Genomic DNA, 10112 nt, shown 5'->3' with positions numbered 1-10112 from the left:
GAAAACTTGGGATATGGTTAATGGACACAAAATTACATTCAATTGGCTTTTGAAAGAAGACAACTCTTAATAGACTCATTGAATATGGACACACTTTGAAGAGACACAAAAAAACCTTCTGAAAAATTATAAAAGAAGACTTGGATTGGATTTAGAAGAGACTCCTACATGCCCCCACTTAAGACTCTACTGACGCCTCTCTCATACATTAATTAGGACACTTTTTTAGAAAGAAGAAGGAGAGGAGTTGTAGTGTGCGAGTAGAGAGTGTTGACAGAGAAAGGAAGAGAGGCTAAATAGTCCAACTAACTAACTTATAACGTATAAACAAAACCAAAGTGTCGTAGGGACTGAGTAGTCAATATGCAACACTAAAGCACACAAAAAAAATTGAATCAGAACACACTTATTGATTAAAATTTTAATAAAATATGTATATTGATTGACAAGTCCATGTGTACTCATTGTTCACCTAAAAATAAAAGATTTTACAAAAAGTATCAGCTGGTGCCTCAACCGGGACATATCCAAGCTAGGATAAATGCTTTAACATCAACTCTCCACCTATTCTAACCTAATAATTTATCTTATCTATTTCAAAATACTACCAAAGAAGTAGTGGGAAAGGCATCCCGATCGATCCGATCGTTGCCCAAAAGGTTACCTTCTGATACTCGACGCCTTTTCAATGGAAAGCAAACCCTCTCCATCAGAAAACTCCCCTCAGAGTGATCGGGGTCTGAATCAGAAGACCCTACCTCCACCACATGGTTGGGAATTTTCCTCTCATTTACGTCACGTTCCTTAGGTTGAACATTCCTTAAACTTGGCCTCGCTCTTTTGCTCATGGCCCAGACCATCGAGAGTCGAGCTTCCTTAATGATGGACTTAAAAAAATTTTCATCCTCTATGCTTGTTGTTGCTAAGGAATTGGAAGGCAAACTAGAAAGGGTGCTCGAAAAATATGTATCCACCCCGACCTTTATAATGACTCTGCATGGAAATCAAGAAGTGATAAATTAAGGTGTGTTGAATTGTCATGAAGACCATGAATTTGATTTAAATTTTGGATTCTCTAGTTCTTATCATAGCTGTCGCAATTAAGAAGTAAGAAAATATGAGAGCTTTAATATATACATCAAAAGTGCACCTGCATGAATCACAGATACATCCATAAAATACGAGGAGAATAACATTTTATTGGGCCCACCAAAGATGGCCAAGACCAAGCATACTTGATTATCATGATAGTTCGTTGCTCTCTGATCTAACAAGTAGGTTAGATAAAAATGGGACACTGTCATTGAGGGAAAAAGAAACATCAACTTATTACCCTTCAACCCGACATCTTTAACTAAATGGTCGCTTTGTCCAGCTGCCACCCTGCTAAATGGCTATCCATCTTAGCAAATTTTTTACTTAAAGATGCCTAGATTGAAGGTAGTCCGTCTAGAAAGCCCCCGTTCCGACGACCAAATTAACAACTTAAGAGCCCCATGAGTCTCATTCATGTATGGATAAATGTACCTCAGCCGCGTCTATGTATCTTAGGAGTATAGTATATAATTATAATTAAACTCTTCCTATAAATAGATGGTCTCTCCCATAAACAAAGGCCATGCAAATTTATTTTACAATACTGTGTTGTTGCTCTTTCTCTTTCTCTCTTCAGTTTCTCTAACGCTCTTTTCCTAGGGTGTCTCCCAGACAATTTGGGATTCAATAATATTGTAGGATGTGCTATATGGACCCTTTTAAGACTCAATGTTGATAAGTTCTTAGGCGGGGTTGTCATGCAATCTTTAAATAGGGTTGTGTTGAATGAACTCGATAATCAAAGCTTAATGGATGCATGTGAGCTTGGTTAGGTGTTGGCGAGTTAGGCGGGGTTGTCATGCAATCTTTAAATAGGGTTATGTGTTGAATGAACTCGGTAATCAAAGCTTAATGGATGCATGTGAGCTCGGTTAGGTGTTGGCGATCTCAGTAGTGGAGCTCAAGGAGCACCGATGGATTTGGTCGGAGAAGCTAGCATGAATAATAAGTATAAACAAGCTCAGTCGGAGGAGCCCGCGTTAACACTGACATGCTTAACAGAGTAGATCAGCAAGTCCTTCGACAAATCAAGTCAAAGTTACCTTCAAGGTTATGACTAGCATGTACGCCAGTCCGGTTAAAGATCGGTGTTGTAATACGTGGCGAAGGAGCTCAATCCATTAGGCCCAAAATGGCCATGTAATTTGTGGGCACTTTCCTAAAATGATGAAAATATTTTGGGTTGAAGCCTTTATGGATCAAACTAACAGCTTCATTACTGATAAGTCAAATTATGAGTACGTGTTCGCGATGGCAGGTGTGAAGTCTTTGCTAAAGCCGCCAAATCAACAGTCGCAGAAGTAGAAGGATATGTTCACACCAAATATACCATGATATTTATTTATATTCTTTAATTGTAATATACAGGAAGCAGGGAATGTCTTTGTCGCTTAGTAGTTTGTGGAGGGAAGACCTAGGTTTCTGAGGTTAGACTTCCTTCATCAGCTCTCCTTCTGTTCTTCAGGTAACTAGAAAATTTTCTGAGCGTTCTCACGTGTATTTCCTTGATTTCTGCCGGGCTTTTTATTCTAGCTTCAAGGTTGAACAAGTTTTGTCATAACTAGAAAAAAAAACTTCTCGTAGAAACTGATCATAAAATCAGAAAAAAATACTTCTGCTTGTACTCTATTCTTCATCTTGTAATCTTCGGCTTTTATGGAAATAAATAACTTCATATGAAGTTCATGATATATATTCAAGAAGGTAATCTTAAAAGCTGTTCCATGAAATGCTTTCTTAGGTGAAACGAAATTCTTTGCATATTTGAACAGTTAAGAGTACTGATCGAGGTTTTTTCTCGATATGTTTTTGTCATTATAAATTGATATTTCTCTTTAATATATGCAATGTATATGCTTATGATTAATTTCGCTATATTTCAAAACCCAGCACAAAAAATAGCGTTATATTTTATTACCGATCAGCAGTAATTAATAATATTTTTGGTGTTCTACTGGCAAGGTGCGCTTTTTGAAGAATGGAGTCAAGATCAGCTTTACACTGGATTTCAGAATCGGTAAGATCATAAAGAAGCAAAGTTTATTTATTTTATAAAAAAAATGGCTGAATATATATACTGAGCCAAAATCATCACTATATAGAAGACAACGTTTGCTGAACTATAAAAAACCTCCATCTAATTGTAAGGCAGAATTAAAAGAGTTATTTGTTATTCTCATGACAAATAAATAAATAAATATCTCTTTCATAGTTCAAGAATAAGTTTCTTTCTCCTCTCAAATAAATTTTACTAAGTTTATGTATCATTTGCTTTTTTTCTCATAATTTATGTGCCAGTGAAACCTCAATTTTTTCTTCACATAATACTAAATTTAACCAAAAGCTGAGCATACTGTGCTATTATTTATAGGGTTTGGATGATGCATCAGATTTCATTATGCAGCAAGAACTGAGCACGCTGAGTTACTTCAGTCCCCAAGAACTAATATCAACTTCATATGATAACGATTTACAACATTCTATCACTTCATCAAAAAGTTTTACTTCGTACCCGTCAGCTTACTCTCTGGAAAAGTCCATAAAAGCTTCTAATGGAATATACAAAGCTAATCAACATGGCCTGTTTTTGGTGCCTGATGCCCCGCTTCTTCTGTCCTTTAACCAATCTCAAGCTGCAAATGCTATCTATGATCAGGCTGATATGCCGAAAGATAGCATTAGAAGGAAAGGTGGGATGGTTGATGGTGAAACTGAGGGGAAGAAGATGAGGATGGGCATAGGGCAGCCTAATTATTCCGTTGATCACATTCTTGCTGAGAGAAGGAGAAGGGAGAAGCTTAGCCAAAGGTTCGTAGCACTTGCGGCTATCATTCCTGGTCTTAAGAAGGTACATGAAATATCTTCTTATTGCTTGGAGTTATAAGAAATATAATTTTGTAATAGGTGAAATTAGCTAAACTTTTTTCATTTGGTTCGATTTATGAGAAATAAATGTCGGTTTTAAACTCCGAAAACATCTTCAAAACTTCTCCCAAATAAGAATTTCATGTGGTCATAAATTATAATGAAGATTTAATCATTGTTTCCTAAAATATTTTTTCTATTCACAAACAAATCAAGTGAGCCTTTCACTGGTTCTATTTCATTAAACCTTCATGATCTTATTTATTTATTTATTTATTTTTAGTTTAAGACTAAAATATAATTGTTAGAAAGGCTCAATAAGAGTGTTAAAATATAGTAACACTTATCGGGTTTTTTGCTTTTTGAATTGAAATCTCAAAAGAAATATTTTTCAATCACCCTTTTTCTAACTTTCTCCATATTTTTTTTCAATAAATACTTTTTCCGTTTTTTCTTTATGAGTTTGAAAATTATTTTAGTCTCAACTATTAATTAAAATACCATTTCATTCATAGCTATATTTCACCAAAATTTAATAGAATCACTTATTCTAGTTTTAATGATTAAACTATGGTTAATTAAAAAGGTGTAATTAAAAGATATTTTGTTCACGATTTAAGTAAAAAATAATTGTAATAAAAATTTAGTCACAATACCAAAAAATTATCACTTAAAATCCATATAACAATAGTTAAGAAAGCGGTCAACATTGTCAGTGGTCATTTAACTACATTATTTAAGAAAATAGCTTCTAATTATAGATAAATTAATTTGTTCATGTTATTTCACATTTTTTAAAATATCTTTTCATAAGAAAAAATTCATTCCATAATATCTAAAGTAGGTTCGAAATTTTAATAATGTTCATGAAAGAAGAAAAATATTACATGTGAATCTCTGCATGCCATGTAATCCACAACGTTAAACATAGATACTTCTAATGTATCTAATATTTGCTTTATGAAAGGAGGAACATAATTGCTTCATGCCACAACTATCATCTTTAATGTATCTAATATTTGCTCCATGAAAGGAGGAAGATAATTGCTTCATGCCACAGCTATCAGCTTTCAAATAAAAAATTAATATTTTAGAAATAAAAAGTATACCTTTTAAACCAATTGAAGTTTTTTAATTGTACTTTCTTTGTAATAATAATTGTGGATTTTATTTATTTTTCTGAAAAACCAAATCAATGTTTATATGAAGTAGCACTTTAATAATTCAAAACATAATGAACAATAGTTTTAAAGCTCCAAGTAATCTTATATAGCTATTTGGCATATAGTAGTTAGAACTCTATTTAGAACTTTTTCGTTATTATGCTAAAAAATAGAGTTGATAGAAATACTTGATATTTATACAAGTTTTGCAACGTGCATTTTCCTCTTTGTACATAGTAGATTTTGCATAATATGTTCTGCTCCATAATTTTCTTAGACTTTTTACATAATTTAACGTAAAATGTCCACTACAATAATGCTTAAATGTGCCTTTTTGGAACCATGTTTGTTAAGAATTTGTTGAATAGCTAATTATTATAAGTCTTTCTTATAAATGGCTGATTTTTAAATCAATAGAAAAATAGATTATGCCGTGAAGTACTATAACTTTTTAAGAGAGAATAAATCTTTTCAAGCTTGTTATTTTCTTGCTCAACAACTCTTGAGTTCACATGGCACTTGCTTTTTCTTTTATACCACATTTGTAATACACAATAAACAAACAAATGCACAAAATCATCACTGGATAGAAAGATTATTTCTAATGAGAAAAATTTTTTTGTACCCTCAAGTCAGCATATTTTTACGATGCACTTCTTATAGATATAAATTACTAAAAAATAATATTCAAATTCCTCTTAGACTATACTCTTTAAATTTCATTATATATAAAGAAATACTTTTAATTCTTTGAGTGATACATATTGCTAATTTAACATACTACGACTGAATGAGTTAAATCTATTTTTGTTTTTATGAATGAGTAATGATGTGCACTTTCTATAATATCTACTTCTAATCACTTTATTCAAACATTTCGTGAGGTGAATGCTCTTTCAGCTAACTCTCTCATACCTTGACCTATTTATTAATTTCCCTTACTCATCCATGAACCAGATGGATAAAGCTTCAGTTCTTGGAGATGCAGTCAAGCATATCAAAGAGCTTGAAGATAGGGTGAAAACCCTTGAAAAAGATAAGATTGAGCGGAACAAATTGGAGATTGCCACAATGAACATGAAGCCATGTCAGGATCACTCTGATGATTGTGAAAGCCCTATATCTTATGTGGAGAATAACAATGTTTTTAATAACATTTCATCTCATCAGAAACTCCAGCCTCATGAGATAAAGATTAAGATTTTTGGTAAGGCAGTGCTTGTGAATATACACTGTGCAAATCATAAGGGAGTTTTGGCTAAGTTGGTTTCTTATATTGAGGAGCTCCACCTCGTGGTCAGCAACTTAAGCGCTGTGACTTTCCTTTCTGGGTCCTCCTTCCTTGATATCACATTGGCTGCACAGGCAAGTATATTAAATTTGCAGGATTTATAGGTATATTTATAATACAACAATATAATTAGATATCAGTAAAATTTTTTATAGGTCAGTATTTTTGTATTATATCAATGATAAATGTTATTTGTATCCATTGAAACTAACAAACTGTTAACATCTCTTTTATGGTACATTAAAAAAATCAATTATTTTATTATTATCGAATCAAATCAACACATGTTTAACCTCATGATTTTATTAAAAAGTTACATCATTAGCCCACTATCGCTAGTATATGTTAAAGCATTTTCACATACTCTAAGCAACATATTTTCAATATATATTATCTTTAGGTTTTGTGTGTTAAAAGTATTTCCCTTATGTGCTTGATGCTTCTGATTGGTTTTAATGTGGGTTCATCCTATGAGAGAATTGTTATATAATATATTTCATCCCATATTTTTGCTGACTTTGTGGTTTTGATTAGGATTATTGCTAAATAATAATCTAATTAATCATTTTTGTAAAAGCAACATATTTAAATAATGAATCGTACTTAAAAAGACAGCATATGTTTATCATTTATTTGTATGTTTTAGTGGTACATTTCATGTAATCTTTAATTTATTTTATATAGTAGAGTATTAAAAAAAATAAAAACTATTCACCTTTATATACACCAAGAAAATTAATAAGATATGAAATCTCATAAGATTTATACTCAATTTGGTTATACAATAAATTTGCAAAGGTGACATCATAATAAATTGTCTAGATAGTGTGATAAAAATATTCATCGGTTGTAAGAAGTGATAAGGATCAATTTAAATAGAACTTCCTTAGCATGCATACTATAACTTGGAACAAAATAAACAAATCAATTTTACAAATAAATAGGTTAAACAATGTTTTGTTAAGGAAAGTTATAAGCTTATCATTTTTTATCAAATTTAATAAATAATTGAACTTTACTAAAATTGTGAAAATTGATCAAAATAGACCATCAAGTTATTCTTAGGTTCTATATCAACATTAATAATTCAATATTAATGCTAAAAATATTAAAAAGGTGCATGAAATTCTTTTATATATGATGTACCTTTATATGCCAGATTGCATGGATTTAGATAAATAAATGTCTAGGTTTATAACAACACTTTTGCTTTTATTTTATATTCCTAGGTTGAAGTGGGTTGCTTCATCACAGTGGAAGATGTTGCAAAGAAGTTGAATTCTGCTTTAAGCCAATTTAACTAATGAATGTGAGCATTTTGTAAAGACTAATGTTGTTGTGCTCTCTCTTGTTTTTATTCTAACTATAAGTCAGTTTTAGTTGAAATGCATGAAAAAAAATATTTTATAAGGCTTTTTGTAAATATGTGCTTCCTATGCGCATAGAATCTAAGGAGCTCAAAGCCAGGCTCACTAGCTTCGTGCATGTTTATTTTCTTATCATTTATGATTCTTCGAGTGATGGTTGTTCTGTACTATAAATTTGTTTGTTCTTTACTTGGGTTACTTGCTAGTCGCTTTCATTAGGGCGAGCTAGGTTAGAAGTACGTATATATACATATACATACAATAATAGTTGCATATTTTTAGCATAAATTAGGTGTAAGGATCCTAGTTTCGACTGTTTATGTACCTCAATTGCGATGAAACTACATGCAGTTTGAGGAAAATACAAGTAGTTATAGAATTGGGCCACATTGCGTCTTGAAGAAAATTGAAAAAAATATATCACGATATGTATTTTCTGCCTAAATGCTGACTGCCCGGTACCTCTACATACTATGATAATTCGGAATGAGGTGCTCATGATTATGTTTTTGATTGATTCCGTTGGCTTCGTGGAGCATTAAGTTCCATACATTGGATGATTGTTCACCTTAGTCCTTTGAGAAATTTTACGAATTCATTACATGCTGCAACTTTTACTTTGATTTGGTGTTGATTAGTCTTCATATGCCCCTTCACAGTGACTTCATATTTTCTTAGGGGCCAACTGATAGTGTTAAAATCTCTAATATAGCTAAATAATTTTGTGACGTTCACGTCACGGATGAAAAAGAGTTTTTTTGTTTAAAAACAAAAATGAAACTAAGTGCACACTAATACACCTATATAGTCGAGCTTCACCAAAACTTGTCTCATAAACCAGACTAAACTATGCGCTAGAAATAAGTTACAAGTTTCACCGATATTCAAAATATGATTAACAAAGAAAACTAACGGTTAGTGCATGTAGGTAAAAAATTAAAAATAGAGATCGATTGTGGGTAAGGAATTTAAAGGATCAAATGATCTATGTATAAAGAGGGGTCACTTTTGTGTTTTTATTTTATTTTAATTTATTTATATTTTAATTTAAAATGAATTTTGTTTTATTTTATTTAGGTGGTCACCGATTAGCACCAAAAATGATCAGCAATGATTGACAGGCAAATGTGAATAAACTAATTTATTTTTAAAAATAAAAAAATAAAAATATCAATGATATTTTAAAAGCTAAAATTAAAATTACTAAGACTAAAATAAAAATAATTCCAAGCAGGCCTTAAGCCTACCAAAATCATTTGATTCATACTCTCACCAATGAATGCAAAATTAATCCTCATTGACATCAAGGATACCAACAATATGATAGCCATAGAGCCAAAGTTATATTAGGAAAACACACACACACACACAGAGATATATATATATATATATATATGGGATTTGAATTCATGCATTATGTTAGGCGCATTGCTAACGCCCTATCAAAAAAATTGTGCTTATATATAATGTAAGATGTAAAATTTGTTAAATATTTAGCAGAGCTTAGTGCGCCTTTGCATCTTTTGAGTATCATATGGTTGTCAGAGCACGTGCACGCTTGCTCCTGTATGATGTAAAGGTTTAGGTGTCAATAAGTATTAATAATTAAAAGGTTAACAAATAATTAAGATGTATGATTAAGCCATGGCTGTTTGCTTAGAAAAAGATTAAGGAAGTATATTATGAGGTTAGTTGGAGATTTGGATCGATTTGGCTTAATTAGGCTATCATTATTTATTTTAAGCCTGTTTTGATGCCATTGATTAGTTTAAGGGACAAGATTTTGAGATGCTTCCTTCTCGTGATTGTGATGCAGCTGGTAGGCACTGGGCTCCCACACCATGATTTATGTGCTGTAAGTTGAGAAGAAAGTAATGCAAATTATCTTAAATATGGCTAAACCTTCCAAATATCCTTCTAAGAAATTAGAATGTACATTAGTGCTCATAAAATAGAATTTTAATTTCATTTAACTTACATGCATTTGTGTATATATGTGTGTGTCTATGGTTGATCCACCATGCATCTAATTTACTGCCCTCCATTTATTTTATTAATTTTACGGTTAAAAATATTGAAATACTTTACGTAGAGATTATGATGATTCTCAAGGGATTAAAAAACATGAATAGGAGACATAGATGGCTCTTATATCTGGCAAAAAAAAAAAAAAAATCAGAATGTGCGGACAAAAACATGTAAACAGATCTAACATTTCATTGGAAATTATACATGAAGGAATGGAAATTATTTCATATGCACTGTAACTTGTTCTGCATCTGCATGCAGTGAGACTGTCTTCAATAAATTTTGACGGAGACAACGGAACAA

The 10112-nt window shown here is 31.7% G+C and overlaps 1 protein-coding gene across 1 annotated transcript; it reads left to right on the top strand.

The window, feature by feature from the left end:
- The first annotated feature begins 3073 nt into the window (after positions 1-3073).
- On the top strand, positions 3074-9626 carry LOC110035573 (transcription factor bHLH19-like). The gene is made up of 4 exons (XM_020739825.1): positions 3074-3112; positions 3467-3943; positions 6081-6488; positions 9549-9626. Exons 1-4 carry the CDS (start codon positions 3074-3076, stop codon positions 9624-9626), a joined length of 1002 nt encoding a protein of 333 aa, XP_020595484.1.
- Positions 9627-10112: the final 486 nt, after the last annotated feature.

This window comes from Phalaenopsis equestris, unplaced genomic scaffold, assembly GCF_001263595.1.
Source record: "Phalaenopsis equestris unplaced genomic scaffold, ASM126359v1 Scaffold198215, whole genome shotgun sequence".
Lineage (NCBI taxonomy): Eukaryota > Viridiplantae > Streptophyta > Magnoliopsida > Asparagales > Orchidaceae > Phalaenopsis > Phalaenopsis equestris.
This window is presented reverse-complemented; position numbering and strand designations above follow the sequence as displayed.